Below are 17,395 nucleotides of genomic sequence, written 5' to 3' on the forward strand. Positions count from 1 at the left end.
AGCAGGCTGTGCTCTCCCAGTTGTCAGAATGGGGCTACAGCCCGGCAGAGGAGCCTCTTCTGCTAGCCTCTTGGTGAAAATTAATTTGACCTTCATTTGGAGAATAAGTAAATTAATACATTGAGTTAGTAAACATTTGGTGGGAGGGTGGAATGACTAAACAAGCGAACGTTCTTATAGAGTTCCCTGCTTGGGGGCCTCCTTCCAGCCTGTTCTCGTGGCCCAGGCCAGCCTGTGTCTGTGCTAGGCAGTACCTTTGTTTGAGGATCAGAGGTATTTGGACTGACCGACTGGCTTCTGTCCTTATCCTGTCCAGGGTGGGCTGCCAGGCACTGGGAGAGTGGAGAGGCTGCCTGCCCCCTGCCCACCCCTCCAGCACTTGGGCTTGTGGGATCTGCCTGCAGGGATCATCCTGCAAGGGCCTCCATAGTTCTGAGCCAAGGCTGAGAGCCCAGAGTGGGGCTGTGGTAGGATAAGATTACAGTTTTCTCCTGCTCTGATTACAAGCAGCTTATCTGCGTTTCACTGTTGTGGCTCTTCAGAGACTCAGGAAAAAAAAAAAAAAAGGAAAATCTCATCTGTTCTTGTTGTGTACTTTTCAGAGGGTCGATGAGTGGATGGCGAAGGAAGGCCTCTTAGATCCAAACGTCAAGTCAATTTTTGTCACCTGTGGAGACTGGGACTTAAAAGTCATGTGAGTATGAGCAGGACTCCTTCGCTGACAGGGCTTGGAACCTGTGGGACCAGGTTTTGCCTTTCACAGTCTCAAATGTCCAAACCCACAGGGCAGCTGGGTCAGGCAATCCTTGGGTCTGGGGGCTGGCTGGGCAGAACGAGGGCTGGGAGCTCTGCCTTCTGCCTCTGGATGGACCTTTCCAGCCCTGCTGTTGCCTTCTTACCTATGCTCGGGGAGCTCTTCCTATTGTGGGCTACATGTTACTGCACTGAAGGAAAGGAGTTAAAAGAGGGTCTTTAATTTTCTTCTAAACCAAGCACACAGTATTTACTGTTCTAAATGCTTTAGAAATAGTAACTCGTTTACTAACCCTTGGGACTCTTATTATTCCTGTTTTACAGATGAAGACATTCAGGCACAGAGAGGTTAAGTATCTTGCCCAGGGACACACAGAGCCAGAATTAAGGCCCACGCAACCTGGCTCCAGGGTCCATCTTGCTAACCATGATGCTATGTTAGGCTCCCAGGTGGGATGCGAGGCCCTGATGGTCCCACAGAGAGCCCCGTGTGGGGGTGGGAGAGGGATGCTGCTGCCAGGTCACCAGCCACCTCTTTCCTCCCTCGTCCCCGCTGCTTTTTCTCCTTTGTCTTCTGACCCTGCCCCAGTTCTGGGAGACTGAGCTGGTTCCTTTGCTGGGCTGACACTTCTGCCTTTTGTCTACCCTCGTGGATACTTGGCTTCAGAAAGTCCCCGGGGAACGAAAGCAGGGCGGAGGTGGCAGGGTGGGCACTGCTTGCTGAGGATTGATAGGATCCATACCTCTGTGTTCTTTGTGACTGCAGGCAGCAACGAGCATTGTGTGTGTGTATGTGTGTGAGTTTTTGAGCATAGGATGGGGTATTGGTGGGGGTGGGGAGTCGTGGCTCTGGAGTGACATTTCCAATTCAGGCATTATTTTCTCACCAAGATCCTTTTTATGTCTTTTGGATGTTGGGCATTTAGGTGAAGTTCTGCACCCGGGTGGTTGTCCAGCCTGCTATTGGACCCAACCCTCTAGGTGAGGCGGGAGGAAGAGCAAACCCAGATCACATACTCGCCCGCACATCTGTCTCCCCCAGGCCTTGGATCATGTGTGCACGCTGACTGCATACCACACGCTTCAGAGCTCCCGATGACACTCATTGTTGGGGAAATTATAGGGGCTGTGCCTGGAGGCAGAGCTGAGTCAGGGGAGGGTTCCAAGGAGAAGGTGAGGAGGAAGAATGCTGTTGCTCTGGTTTACAGTGTTCGGTATCCTGGGCAGCTCTGAGCACTCAAGTGAGAAGGGACCCCACAGGAGAAGCTATCCGGGATGGGGCAGGGTTCAGGCTGATACCCAGGGTTCTGGGGCTCGTGTGGTCGAGGCCAGAGGCCTGGTTTCTCTAGTCAGCTGAGATTGCTGCTCTCCCAGTGGCTTTCTCTCTTTGGCATGTTCGTGTCCCAAACACCCAGTTTCAGCATCCTCTGTGATAGGGGTGAATGGCGTGTGCTTATATGCGTGTGTGAGCGCTTCCTGCGCATGATGTTGGGGACTATCTGGCTGGGCTTCCGAAGCTTGGGGTCGGTTTCTCCTTGACAAGGAGAGGGGATGGCTGGCATTGGAGGCCTTGGCATGGTGGGCCCTGGACAAATCTTGGTGACTCAGGAGGCTGCTTTGCATCTTGATGGAACTGATGTCATCAAGAAGGGGGATCGGGCTGGGGAGTCTGAGCACATGTAAAAGGAAAATCACATGTTAATGAGCACTGTTTCTGGGTTACTCTTTTCCTTTACCTCCTGGAGAGAATCTGTTTCACTTTTTTATTTTAACTACTAAGGGAGTGAGGGAAAAAAGGAAAACGTGAAAATGACAGCTAACATCAATTTCAAGAACTACATTTTATATTTCTGATCTTATTTCTTAGTTGATATTTCTGTTATAGCATTACTACTCTATGATGCCAAAAGAATTTCATTAAATGGAAGAAATTAGATCAGTTGGAAATGAAGGCAAAACAACCAGTTAGATTGGCAGAATCTTAAAATCCTTAACTTGTTTAGGCACGGAAGGTTGAAGTGTGTTCCCCCAACTTAAGTGCCAGGGCCTCTAAGAAGGCCAACAAATATAAACACCATCTTTGCTCTCGAGGTAGCTCATGGTACAAGCAAGGGGCAAGCATATAAAAAGGAAAGGAAAAGAGTGATACATTTATAACAAATCAGGAATAAGAAATTAAGGGACCAAATACAAACAATACACCCTTTTGAAAGTGGCGGTGACTGTAATAAAGTGCAATTAAAAAAAATGTTAATGAGCACATACCATATGTCTCTCAGTCCTCCTACCTGTCCTCTTGGGTAGGAGGTGGTGTCTCTCTTTTATAGATGAGAAAACAAAGCCAAATTAAAACCCGGGGCTCAAATTGGTAGACCCAGCTAGGCATAATAGAATTCTTAAGGCCACTTAGCTTCCAAAAGAGATGACTGGGGCAGACTTTGGCGGGTTGTTTGGGTCTGGCTCGTGAAGGCCAGCCAAGCTCTGAAAGCGAGAGTGCAAGGAGGAGTCAGATGTCTGGGGGCAGGGGTGGAAGGAGGAGAGCTCTGTGGCAGCCTTTTCGAAGCAGGATTCCGCATAACTGCTGGGAAGGCTCTTAATTAAATGTGTAACAAAATAAAAACAGCCAGAGAGGAAACCTAAGTAGTGCTGCGTGACGGTGCACAGCTTCTCCGTGTTCCCGGAGCCTCTTATCAGATGGCTCTCGTCAGAAGCATCACCTTCTCACATGCCTGGTAAAGCCTGCTGATGAGCCTGACAGGGGTGGTGTTAAACTGACCTAACAACTTGTTAGTATGTGGCTCACTTCTTGTTTTGACATCTATTTTCAAATTTAACTAAGTCTAAGGAACTCAGCAAATATTTTCATTTCCCACTCTAGTCTCTCCGAGCCATGGCTCCCTCTCATTGCTGTTCCCCACCCCCACCACCTCCCTCTTCCTGCAGCCAGCTTCACATCATTTTTGTTGGAAAGGGCATGATTAGTGCAGCACTGAGAAATGCGGACTGAAGTGGCAGTGGAAATCCCACTGGAGAAAAGAAATCTCCCCCCATCCTGACAGATTAATTTTGTGTTCATCTTTTGTCAGCCTGAATGGGGCGATACTCAGGTTTACGTGGGCTTTGATGCTGTCGTCACAGATTCCGCTCAGGTGGGTTTTAATACAGTGGGTGCAGATTTCATTTTCCTTCTAAACCTTTTTAAGAAACGACACTTGTGGTTTTGGCTCTTGGTCAGCTTGCCTTCCCTACCTGACCTACCTTTCCTTTGCCTTACCTGTTTCTTGAAGCTCCTTGTAGAGTTTAGTGTTCTTTCACCAATATTCTCTCTCCTCCGCTTATCTTATCTCTGTATTGTCTCTGTAAAGGGCTTCAGTCTTTGGCATGGTGGGAGGATAGGGAAGATGCAAAGTGAGGATGGATACCTGCACAGGTACTGCCTTTGAGGAACTTACCTTTTTGCCTGTAGTTTGGAGACCTGGGTTTGCCAGCTGAACAGCACAGGTGGCTTAGAAGCTAGGCCACAGGGTTTCCCAGTGGCATGTGGGTTTAAGAAGAGGAGCAGATCAGGAGGACTGGGGGTTGTGGAGTGGGCTGGGGGATAAGAAGAACTGATATGAGGGTGGACCTGGTCCTCCGTGCCTCAGGGGAAGAGGCCCTTTGGAGGAGAGGGTCAGGATTGTCAGACCCCACCGTAGAGGAGCAGGGTCCAGGGGTCCACTCTGAGTCTGCCAGGAGGGCCCTCACGCAGCTTCCCCTCAGCTTGGGAGCGGGGAGTTTTCCTGCCATTGGAGGCCAAATGTGTGAGTTCAGGGCTGGCATTTGACTTGGTGTTTCCCCTGCTCTCCTTGTGCAGTTTGCGTACCACACCCCTCTGTTGGTGCTGTGCAGATGTGGACCAGAAAGTCTGGAGATCAAAAGATATTTAACAATTAATTTAACATAAGTTTGTGTGAGACCATCTGAACTAATATTTTGTAACAAAAAACTCAGCCATCTGGGTAGCAAACTGTTTGAAAAAATAATGATAATTTATAAGAATGGCATCTGGGGGGAGAGCACTTAATACTAGGCTGTCTAGCCAAAGAAAATGAGATCTATTTCAGTTACTTCAATACTTGGACATGAAATTTTTTGTATTATTTTGTTTTTAATCCATCATGAAGAAGACCCAGTCAGGAGGCAGGTGGAAGCACTTCTGTGAAAGTCACTCCTGAATTCACACTCCTTTTTTTTTTTTTCCCCAAATGATTGAACCCTTTCCAGACTATATTGCTCTCCCTTCTTGTTTCAAGTACAGACAAACATTGTCTCTGAAAAAAAACAAACAAAACACTTGTTCAAATTATCCTACTTACTGTTTGATTTGGGGACACATACTCAGCGGGGACTTGGGCTTCCCAGGGGGCACTAGTGGTAAAGAACTCACCTACCAATGCAGGAGACGAGACGTGGGTTTGATCCCTGGGTCAGGAAGATCCCCTGGAGGAGAGCATGGCAACCCTCTCCAGTATTTTCACCTGGAGAACCCCATGGACAGAGAAGCCTGGCAGGCTACAGTTCATAGGGTCACAAAGAGTTGGATACAATTGAAGTGACTTAGTGCGCGCGCGCGCACACACACACACACACACACACACACACACTCGCGCGCACACACACACACACACACACACACACACACACACACACACTCGCACACTCTCTCTACAGGGACTGCTGAGGGTCATGCAGGCAGGACGGTGGGAGAGCAGAGAGTGCTGTTCCCTGGAGTGAAGTCCCATGGCAGAGGAAGCACATGCCGGGGAGAACTCTGTGGGGTACACAGTATCTCGTGGGATGTGTAGATGAAGATTGAAAGGCTTGCTGGGGGTCATTCTGGGCCCTCTTCGCATCATTCATCAGCCTGACTACTTCCTCCTTCTCGAAGCACTCTTCATCTCTACTTATGTTTCCTGTTTCTCCAACTTTTTCCTTCCCTTTCCTTTCTATGTTTCTTTTTTCCTTTTCTCTTAAATTTGGTGTTTCTTAAATACTGGCATTTCTTTGATCTCTCTCCTAGCTGTCTTTTCTTTTTATCCTATACACTCACACTCATGGGAGTGATCTCATCTATTTCTCAGCTTCAGCTCTTCTCTGTATGCTGTCTTCTCATCTATTCCTCTGTATGAGAAATGGAACCAACGTGCAGCAGTGATCCCACTGGAGAAGAGGAGTCTGTTCCCCCTGCCATCTGAACTCTGAGCCTTCATGTCCAGCTCCTCTTTTTCTGTCTTACCTGAATACCCTTAAAGCCAGTGCTTAGTCGCTCAGTTGTATCTGGCTGTTTGCGACTCCATCAGCTGTAGCCTGCCAGGCTCCTCTGTCCATGGGCTTTTTCAGGCAAGAATACTGGAGAGGGTTGCCATTCTCTCCTCCAGGGAATCTTCCTGACCGAGGGATCAAACCCGCGTCTCCTGTGTCTCCTGCATTGCAGGTGGATTCTTTACCTGCTGAGCTATCAAGGAGGCTTTAAAACTTAAAGCTCAGGTGTTATTTTTCTCCCAACACCTTGTCCTCTAGCATTTTCTTGAATAATAACTCACTGGTACCATCTACTCAGTAGTTCTGTCAGAAAACTGAAAATCTTCCTTGGGTTCGCCCCTCTAGCCATAACCAATTAATTGCCAGACCCTGTTTATCCTTTCTCCCAGAGGTTTCTCAAAGTTGTTGCCTTCTTTCCAAACCCACTACCCCTGCCCTAGTTCAGGTCACCATGTGCTTGGATTCCTATGAATGTCTTCTTTCTTGTTGGTCTCTCCAACTGTCCTGTTTCTTATATTTGTTTCTCCTAATTGTAGCAGATTACATCATACCCACTTAACACCCTTCAAGGCTTCCCCTTGTCCTCCAGGCAAAGTCACAGTGTTTATTGGTTTCAAGGCTCTTGTTTGTTTCTCTAGCCTCATCTCTTGATGCTCTCTATGTACTCAGGCTCCCCCTACCCCTAGCCAGGTGCTGTAACTGGCCAGTTCCTAAGGATCCCTCCTAACATCTTTTTTTAGGTGCCTTCCTGTACGTTCCTGGAGCACATGTACTTATTCATACATGAAATTGTGTTATAGCTGCCTTCACTTGTCTGTCTCTTTCCCTAGATTGTGTGCACCATTATAACCCCAGGACGATGCCTGACATGTAGCTGTTCAATAAATGTGTGTTGAATAAATGACAACTAAGGCGTGGAGTGGGCCTGTAGAATCCCTGCCCAGGAAGAATGGCAGTGGGTGGTAGTGAGTGGATTCAGGGAAAATGGAATGGAAGAAAAAATCTCAGACCCTCCTGCCCCAGCCTGAGTGTGAGGTGAGGGGTTAGAGGACTGCACTGCTCATGCCAAGAAGCTCCTGGGTTCCCCTGCCAGCACTGGGTGTTGGGCCCTGCATGGTGGGTCCTGGGTGAGATGGTGCCAGGGCCTGGGTGAGGGAGGAGGGGCTTGGTCCTAGGAGCAATGTGAAGGGCTTTCTCTGAGACATTTGTGTCCCCAGGACTGAGGGCTGGGACTGCTCTGGAAAAGTGACGTCAGATAATAAAGATAGCCAGCATTTATTGGCTACTTACTACATACCAGGAGTCCTACTGTGCTCTTTATACATTATCTCGTTTAATCCTTACTACAATCCTATGAAACTATTTTTTAACACATAAGGAAACTGGGGCGCTGAGAGGTAAGTAATTTGTCAAGGGCACACAACCACTTTGTAGCAGGGATTTGAACTCTGGAAGTCGCCTGTTTGACTGCTTGGGTATCTGACCGTTTGCTTTTGTCTTCCATCTTGGCTTTGGGGTTGGTGGGAGTACCCTTCCTCCTCTCCTTTGTTTGCACTGAGTGACAGAGCCTTGGGATGTTCTCTGACACCCTGGGCTGGTGTTGGTTGGAGGGCTGGACCTTTGCTTCGTTTTGCTCTGGGGACGTGGTTGGCCCAGAGGTGTGGTGGGGGATGGCTTGGGGCTGTCTGAGAGACTCCTTGCTGATCTACAGATGAATGAATCCTCAAATCTGTTTTAAGGAAACCACTGCCAATATTACTTTGGACACCTCTATCCTATAGTATGCTTGGAAGCACGTGGGGCATCTCATCATGTCTCTAAGCTCGTGAGAACCTTGTCCATGGGTTTGCCAGTTGGTCCCGGCACCGAGCTGTATCACCTTTGATTAGCAGCCTGTTGGGGGAAGGGGCTTGAGTCAGAACTCCCTGGCAGTCCTGACTTGTCTCATTTCCTGATACTTTTATCTGTCACTGCAAGCGCTTGGGCTCCCCTCCTGAACTAATTAAGTTTGCATGTGTTTAGACACATTGCCAAATAGGGCTTAGCAAAGCGGAACTGAGCTACATCTCTTTCTGAGTAGGGAAGGAAGGGTATATGAATGCTCCACCACGAGGGCTGGGGAAAGCGTGGACAACATGGAGCCTGTGTGTGCAGATGATAGGCATTCTGCCCTGGCCTCCCTGGGACACAGCAAAGCAGCCTTTTGATTGGCTGGCAGCAGCAGCTGGGGGCTCACCCTCCATCTCTCTAAGTGAACTGGGCGTTCTCAGAGGGCCGAGGATGGAGGACAGGCTCTGCAGTGGGATTTTTCTCCCAAGCACAAGCAAAACTGAACAAGTTTAATGGGACTTATAGGGGAAGTTTCTAGGCCTGTGTGCTGTTTGCTGCCAGCCTGAACCTACCCAACTCCACGGCCTGAAACCACCTGTGTGGCTAGCAGTGTAGGGTGGCCGCCTCTGCAGGTCTGTGAGAAGTACGTTGGAAACATGGGCCACATTTTCCTTTTTGCCTTGAAGACCCCAGTCTTCAAGACCATGAAGTCTTCAAGACCAAGGCAGTCTTTTGCCTTGAAGACTCCAGACTACCTTGCTCAGTCTCATGATCGCTGTGGGATGGCTCCAGGGGGAGAGAAGGAGTGTTGCTCAGGATCCCCCCACCCTGGAGGTGGGGTTCAGCCTAAGGGGTCAGCACAGTGCGGTGCTGCCAACATGTTACCACGTCAGACTGATGCCCACCTTTTCCCGAGTGCTGGGTAGCTCGAAGTCTGAGATGGCCAAACATCCTTGGGTCCTGCCCACACAGCTGCAGACGTGGGCCTTACCATGTTGTGGACTCCTCTGAGGTAGGGAGTGAGGGTATTTCCTATAGAAAGCAAGAGAAACAGATGGTTGCCATGGTCAGCACTTTGATATAGCTGTGAAGCCCATGGGTCAGCTTCCTGGCCACGAAGAGGCTCTCGGTAAAGCAAGATCAGCTCTGAGTCAGGCCAGGCTTGCACTGCACACCCAGTGTGTGTGGGTGGGCTGGGGAGGGGCTTCTGGAGGTTGTATAGGAATTCTGGGCCTTTGAGCTACAGCCTGAGCCCAGAGTGAACAAGAACCAGACCTTCTGCCCTCCCTTTAGCTTCCCTAGAGCCCTCTCGTCAGCAGAGGTGCGTTGGGTTAGCCCCAAGAAGGCAGCTTGCGTTGATGGGGTCATGTTTCAGCTGCAGCTAATCCAAGTCACTCGATATAAATCTCTCCCTGCTGCCTCCCCCCTCCCTCCCATCCCCAACCCACAGACAGGGAAATGAATCCTGGCCCTCGCCCTGAATACATCATGGCAGGCCTGCCTCTAATGAGAGAGGGCCATTCATTGTGGGGTGAAGCTCCCTGCAGAGCCTGGGATGCCATTAATTAAAGAAGAGCCACCTGAAGCCAGTCGTGCAGCGCAGCCTGCCACGCTCAGATGGAGTGGTGGTGGGGTAGCCTCGTTAGCCTGACAGCTCCTCGGGCCCAGGGTTCCTGGGCGCTGGGGAGCGAGGGGTGCCCCGCCTCCACCTAAGAACTCTGGCCTCTGGAGTCAGCCTCCTCACAGATGCGGGCGAGCCCATTCCTGCACTTGTCCTGGGGCTGGGACCTGGCAGGAAAGGGGCTGCTGACATTGGGCTTGGCTAGGGATTACCTATCTCTGGCGTGTGGGCCTTGGGGCAGGAGCAGGTTTCTGGCTCCCAGCTGGTGCTCCTTCCCACCCTTCTCCATGCGGTCCTGGAGCTATGGGTCGGCAGGCTGTGCAGCCTGCAGCCTTCCCTCAGAGCCTGAGTCCAGGGAAGGACTGGGGGGACCTTAGGCCTGCAGGGACACTTGGGGAGAAAGAGACACTTCCATCAGGTCTGCGGGCACGGCTCCTCCCGGGCAGACAGCGCCTCTGGTATTCCAGCTTCTGGGCATTTTTAGGTTTCAGGGTGGGGCTCCAGTGGCAGACTCGTCTTCTCACCCCCTTGGGAAGGTGTCGGAGGGTCCTAAGTACTCTGGTGGTTGTGGGAATCCCTGGAGTGGAAGTTTTGCTCAGTTAAAACCTTGATGAAAGGTGGAGGTGTTTATGTAGTGGCCAGCCAGGTGCTGAGATGTTTCTGGTGGTGGGAGCCTGCTGCAGCGCTGCTGACTAGATGACTCTTTATTGCTTCGTTGGTCCTGAAGTGAGTATGGCTGCCAGGTGTCTAGTCCCCGATCTGGTGGATGGAGTGCCCCTCAACCATCCTGGAGGGTCTTAACCGCCTCCCCCTGCTGGCAGGAGGGGCCGTGGGCACTCGGACCTTAACCACCACCCAGAGTTGGAGTAGATCAGCTGGTCTCTGCCTGGCTTGTCAGGAAGACAGATTGTTTCTGTGTCTGTGGCACTTCTGGGCAGTGTCTGGAAGTCTGGCTCTGTGCTCCGTGGAGGAATCTGAGAGGCTCCTTCAGGGAGCCTCAGAACCAGCAGGGCATGGCTTGACCAGGGCACCAGCTCTACTTCTGTGGAGTCTGCATGTTCTGGAATAGAAGCTCCACCTGAGACTCGGCTGGCACCGCTTTGTGTTTTGAACAGTTTCGGACCTTCGCGGGCCTTGGCCATTCATTTGGGCCCTTCTGTCCTCTGGCAAGGGCTTTCCAGTGGCGCTAGTGGTAAAGAACCCGCCTGCCAATGCAGGAGATGTAAGAGATGCGGGTTCAATCCCTGGATTGGGAAGTTCCTCTGGAGGAGGGCGTGGCAACCCACTCGTGTTCTTGCCTGGAGAATCCCATGGACAGAGGAGCCTGGCAGGCTATAGTCCATAGAGTCGCATGGAGTTGGACACGACTGAAGCAATGGCCTCTGAAAAATAGAGAGTGAAGAATGGGGGGCTTGTGTCCTGAACTCCAGGGAGAAATCCTGAACTTCCACTGTTGATGCTAGAAAATATTTTTTTTTCATTTATTTTTATATTTGTATGGGTGAGATACTTTTCACATGACTCTTGAGACCCAACTTAAAAAATTTTTTTTTATCGTGACTTCCCCAGCAGTCTAGTGGTTAAGACTCCACACTTTCAACACAGAAGGCTCAGGTTTGATCCCTAGCTGGGGAACTAAGATCCCACATGCCATGTGGTACAGCCAAAAAAAAAAAAGGTAAACCAAAAAACAATTTATCTTTTTAGAAATGGAAGTATGAAATAGGTACAGTAGGGTACATCCAGTATACAAGTGTGAAATGGGCAGCTCAGCATATTGTTATACATGTATACACCTGTGTACCACCCAGATCAAGGTGAACTTTTCCCATCATCCCAGAAAGTTTCCTTGTGCCCTTTTTCTGTCAATAGTGCCTTCCCCCTTCCACGTAACCGCTACTCTGACTTCCGTTACTTTTGGCTCATTTTCTTCTTTTTGGCCTTCATGGAATCATACAAGATGTACTCTTTTGAGTCTGACTTCCTTTGCTCAGTGTAACATACAAGAGATTCATCTGTGTCGTTGTATGTATTGGTAGTTCGACCTGTTTATTGCTGGATAGGATTCCATTGTATTACTATACTGCAGTTTGTTCTTTTGGTCTTTCTGTTCATGTTTATTGAGTGAGTATGTGAATGTTCTATCTGATACGAGCATCTGCCTAGTCCTGTCAGCTTGTCCTAATTAATCTCCCTCATCCTTTTAAACCTAATTCCAGCCCCTTAGACATGTGGTCTTCCCTGTCTCTTGTGGAGTCTGCACCGGCCTCCCTCTTTTCTGAACCCCTGTGATAGAGGCTAACCCCAGGGCCGTGGAAGTGGCCTTTGAGTCCTAGTCGCTGATTTATTTATTCTTTCAATAGATGTTTATTGAATGCCCATGATATGTCTTATACTGTTCCAGGTACTGAGGACTTAGCAGTGAACAAAGAGATAAAACTTGGGAAGTCCTGCCTTCGCAGGGCTTTCATTTCAGTGCTTGCAGCCAGCACTGCCCTGTCTTTCGGATGCTGATGCCAGGACTCGGAGTCTTGTCTAGGCTCCTTTGTCCCCTGGGATTCTGTAGGAGCTGAGTGGCAGTGGCCCTTGCCACCTTGACAGGGCCTCTCTCAGACTTTTGTGGGCTTTCGTCTTCCTTTCTTTGCTGCTGCTACTGCTGTTTGGCGATGAAAGGGTTTCTCAAGATCGGTGCCTCCTTCTTCTGTCCTGGAGTCTGATTCCCTCTGTGAGAGGAGAGAATTAATCTCCAACTTTCCATGCCTGTAAGGTGAGTGACCTCTGTTTTGTCAGCGCTCACCAATCTGTCCTCTAATTCCCAGCCAGGGTAATGTAGACATTATTTTGTGTTAAAGCAGACCACCAGCTCTCTTAGTGCAGATTCTGTCCCGATCTAGGCAGCTCAGAGAAGATCTCCTCACAGGTGCTCAGGCGCCTGAGCATCTTTGGTCCTGAATGGTGTTTGGCAGGTTCAAGGAGGGAAGATGCCCTTCCACTGTGTATTCCCTAACCACCATCCATGCCAGCGAGGTGGCTGCTTCTGAAATTGGTCACTGTGATCAGGCTCCTGAGAGCATGGAGGAGGCTGTGAACACCCCAGTGAGGAGGAAGTCAGGAAGCAGAGGGCTGGGGAGGTGTGGGCTAGGGAACCCAAGGCTGCCGCTGGCAGAGTGGCCTGAATGATCCGTGGACTCTTGGGGCTTAGCTCTGTCGGGCTTTGGGAAGGGTACCTGTGAGCGGGTGGGATAAATTCTCTGTCCCTGGCTAACGGGTGACATGACTCAGACTTGATAGTTCTGTAAAACTGTTTCTTCCAAAGCCTGCAAGGATGTTGGTTTGGGGAAGAAAGCCAGCCAGCCCAGAGAGTCCCGGGAGCCTGACAGGCCTTTTTCTCTGCGATTCTTTCTTGCAGGCAGCCCGAGGCAGCCTGTCTCTTTGTTAACAGAGTGACAGCAATGTGACACCATGGAAATAATTACTAACAAATCACGGTGCTGACTGCAAACAGCTCTCTGTCTTCAGAGGCATGTCAGGGTGCATTAGAGCAGGACTGGAGGAGCGGCACGTGGGGGCTGAGGCACAGCCCGTGCTCAGACGCTCTCCTCTTCTTCCCCCACCCTGACCCCTTGCTGCTTTGTCTGACTTTCCTCCTCGTGGCCTTAACCCACTAAGTCAGCTAAGGGATCCGCTGGATAAGTAAGTGGCATGTGGCTTCCTCTGGGCAGGTAGCTGGGACTCCCATCTTTGCTAGGGAACACCTGGTGTGATGGGATGGTTAGATAGCATCACCGACTCAATGGACATGAATTTGAGCAAACTGGGAGATAGTGGAGGGCAGAGAAGCCTGGCGTGCTACAGTCCATGGGGTCGCAAAGAGTTGGACACAACTGAGCGACTGAGCAATGACAGCCTGGGTAGTGATGAGATCCAGGAGTTTCTCTGTTATGGGGCTCCCAAAAGGGTAGAAGGGTGCCCCATTTTTGATGACTCTCTACCAGTTGGGACCAGCTTCACCTGCTGGTGGTTTTGGTGTGATGGAGAGTATTCATGCTAGCTGGACCCATAATCTGGGAGAAGCGTTGCATCTCAGTATTGGCTCTGCTCCCTTCCCCCACAGCCCTGGATTCTTCTTCAATTGCCATAGTCAATTTTGGGTAAGTCGACTTTGTCCATTCCCTCTTGGTTAGCAGAGTGATTGCTCTGACTGTCAGGGCTGTAAATAATGTTCTTGGTGTGTGTGGCTAGAGGCAGCCGTGTGGGGTAGGGAAAGGAGTGGAAGGAGGAGCAGCACTCCGCTGGCTCCCTCTCTGGCCCCCCTCCCCTCTCATACAATATTTATCCAGGGATGGGAGTCAGATGCAGCGACCTCAGGGTCACCCAGTTAAATAGCTTCTGAACCTCCCTGCATTCTAATTGCTGCAGTTGTCCTTTGCTCTGGAGACTTCTCCTCCCCATTGTCTGCTGAGGCACACGCTAATGGCTCTCCTCCCTGGCCCTGCTGGGAGGCAGATGTGGGGGGGTGGGTGTGGAGGGAGGGAGAGGGCTCACTGCTGCCTCCTTTTCCCGGGGGATGAGGGAATCTGGGGCCTATTAACAAGTGGCTTCAGCACAGAGGAGCACGGTCCCCTGCCTTCCTGCTACTGCCTCCCAAGAGCTGGCTGGAGGAGGCCCAGGAGGCGGGCCTGGTTGATGGGCCAAGGGGTTTTGCCCATTTCCAGTCCGATAAGCAGAACTGTGGGACTTGTGACTCCTGGCGGGCACAATCCATGGGATCACAAAGAGTTGGACACAACTGAGCACGCACATATGAGCGACTCCTCTACAAGGGGCAGACCCTTGAGTACTTGGCTGAGGAGCATCATCCTATGTTCCAATGGTCCTACTTCCGTGGCTTGGAAACTTCTAATGAGTGGTATTTCCTATTGGAATATACTGCATTTTGCCAGTAGATTGGCCAGATGCAAAAGTCTCCTTGGTGCCTGGTTGGTTTAGATGATTGATAATGGTAGCAGGTGTGCTGCAATTGGTGATTTAAGAGTGGCACATGCCACACATCTTCACTGGGACCTTCTTGTAAATGTCAGTTACCACCCACGGCAACTCTTGTCTTCCGAGGAATACTGTTAGAAACTGCCATTGGAGGCACTAGCCACTGTGTATCCTGGAAGAATATTCCAGCAGGAGCCTAAAGTGAGCCCCTGTTGAGAGTTGCTCTGGGCCCAGTAACGACTGTGCTGGGGACTCTGGAGACCACCAGGTGATCAGGACAGAAGGAGCAGCATGTGCAAAACCAGTTGCAGGCTAAGTAATCAGTAAGGTAGAGCCGGAGAACACTACCGATAGGATACACAATGAATGCCATGAAAACCTGGAGCAGCACAGTTGAGATCGAACGGGTAGTATTTTTATCAGGAAACTTTAAAAAAATAAAATGTTAAAGAAAGCCCAATATTACGAAATATATAAAAGTTGAGCTGTTCTGGTTGAAGCTGGGGCAAGACCCTGCCCATTCTTCCTCTTCCCACCCTTACCAGCACAAAGTAGCTCCATGTCCCTCCTAGAATGCTAGAGCTCCATGGAGCACAGTTGAAAATGCCCACCAGAAGTGTGACTCTGTAGGCTAGGTTCTACATTCTGAAGGAGTCAGGGGAGCTGGGATCAGTGCAGAGGAGATCAATGGGGTGAGGGGAACAGCTGTGTCCTTGAAGCAGAGGTCAGGCTGCCTGCCGCATCCCGAATGCTTGCAGGATGCTCTCTGTGGAGCCTCCAGAGGGCATTGTAGGCCAGGCAAAGGGTCAAGATGGCCATAGGCCAGATGGAGACTCTAGTGGGGGATGAGTGAGGTATCTTGGAGACGGCTCAAACTGCTACAGAGCTCCTGAGCTGAAAAAGCAAATAGCTCACCATCTGAGACACTGACCAGAGTGCGCTGGAAACCTCCCAGCACCTGCCCACCCTCCTCCCCCAGCCCCACTCCCTGCTGCCTACTGGGTCCTCTGCCATTCCACCTGCCCAAATCCTGGCAGCCACTCCATCACTTCTCGCAGCCACACAGGTGGGCACCATGCCCTTTCCCTGGAAGAATGGTAGCAGGAGAGGCTCTGGAGAGGTGCCTGTCTTATCCTTTGACTGGAGAGGGGCTGGTGAGATACACAGTATTTGATTTCATGGCGTATTTGTGGCACAGGGGAGGCACAGGTTATATGTTCCGCAGGGTGTTTGTGGCTCTTGTGTACTGTGTGTGGTTATTTATACGGGCTCCATGAGGGAGAAATGGGAATAGAGATATGTGGCAAGTGGGCCAGAAAGCCGTGGCACAGGGAGGTGCACTATACACATACAGAACCTTTTGGAACATCTGCTTGCCTGTGGGGATTTGAGGTTGGTTTTCTCTGGGAGGATGGGCAGCTTGGCCTACAGGGTGTCCCTCTGCACCCGCCTGTGTTCTGGTTTCTGTTTGGGAACTCTCCAGAGCAGCATGTCTGGGAACACTTCCAGCTGTGCTGCCAGACCCAGACGCAGGTGACGGCCTTTAGTCTGTACCATAGGGAAACCAAGAGGAAATTAAATGTCATTTGCCCCCTGCACAGCAGGTCATTGCCAGATCAGACACTGCTGATCAGAGCTGTGCAGAGGGCACCCGAGGGAAGGCTTCTGCCTGCAGCCATGCCCTCTGAGCCGTGGAGACTCCCAGGTGATGGCCTGGCTCATGCCCAGGGCTTGCTCTGCCAGGCTGGGTTCACCCTGGCCCAGGGCCCAGCCCTGTGCTACATGGCAGCTGTGGCCCATGCCAGCCAGAGGTGCATGTGTCCCTGGGGGAGGGAGCGGAGGGGCAGGGCAGGGCAGGGCAGGGCAGGGCCTGGCAGTTGAGGGCACTCAGGAGCCAGTGAGTGGTCAGCCCCTCCTCAGAGAGGTGTGTGGTACTGTGGAAAGAGCAGGGCCTTTAGAAGGGAGAGAGACCTGGGTTTGAGTGTTGACTCCACCGCCTGCTAGTTGTAGGATCATGGGAAAGTCACATTACTCCCTCTGGCTCCATTCCTCATCTGTGAAATGGAGAGCATAATAAGCTCTGGCCCCTGATATCGTGGCGGAAGCAGCTTCCTCTTGGGACTGACTTGTGCTGTGGTTTCCTCACCCTACCTTCCCTAGATCTGGGAAGATCTAGGAGCGCTTGCTCCTGGACTCAAGTGAAGTGAGTTGGCTGAAGTTGCTGGGAAGTGGAGCAGGGAGGGAGTGAGTCTAACCAACTGGTACTGTCTCCCTGCACGAGGCTTTTCTTCTTGTCCTCCTAGTCCTCTCAGCCAAGCATCCCAAGGCTGTTAAGAGAGGAATACGGTTGATGGTGGTCACCTCCTGATGGGGAGCTCAGCTGGCTCTCTCCAGCCTCATACTTGCACTCCTCTTCCTCTTTGGAAAGACCTTAGGGCTCGTCCCAAGCCCTCCCCCTCCTTTGCCCTGAGTCTTAGTGGCCAGCATAGTTCTCAGTTCTGCGGTGGCATTTATTCACAGGGCTTTGGGAAGAGACGTTTTAATACTGTGAGAGTTCTCCCTAGAAGACTCCCCACCCCCACCTCCACCCCCATCTAAGGCATGGCTGCTGGTGGTGAAATTCATTAGTGTTCCCTGACAGGCAGTGGCGACAGAGGCGCGCTGTCTGCTTCCCGCTCCCTCGCTCTCGTGCTCCTGCTTCACGCACACTGATATTTAAAGCTGATGGGCTGCTTATAGACTTCTTGTACCATGACAAGTTTGGGGAGGGGGGTGGGGGAGGAAGAGACAGACAAGGAGCCAGCTGTCACGCTGGTATTTCAAACAGTACTCTCTCCTGACCCTTTGCAGGCTCCGGCAAGTGTATCATCTTTCTGAAGCCTGTGGTTGGAATTGTAACCTGTA

The 17,395-nt window shown here is 50.9% G+C and overlaps 1 protein-coding gene across 9 annotated transcripts in view; it reads left to right on the top strand.

The window, feature by feature from the left end:
• Positions 1–17,395, top strand: part of ERI3 (ERI1 exoribonuclease family member 3) — a 128,328-nt gene that overhangs the window by 43,178 nt on the left and 67,755 nt on the right. For all 9 annotated transcript variants that reach the window (XM_043461556.1, XM_043461560.1, XM_043461552.1 and 6 more), the window contains one exon: positions 603–694. In XM_043461556.1, the coding sequence (XP_043317491.1) occupies positions 603–694 (92 nt within the window). The remainder of the gene's footprint in view (positions 1–602; positions 695–17,395) is intronic.

Source organism: Cervus canadensis, chromosome 2 (assembly GCF_019320065.1).
Source record: "Cervus canadensis isolate Bull #8, Minnesota chromosome 2, ASM1932006v1, whole genome shotgun sequence".
NCBI lineage: Eukaryota > Metazoa > Chordata > Mammalia > Artiodactyla > Cervidae > Cervus > Cervus canadensis.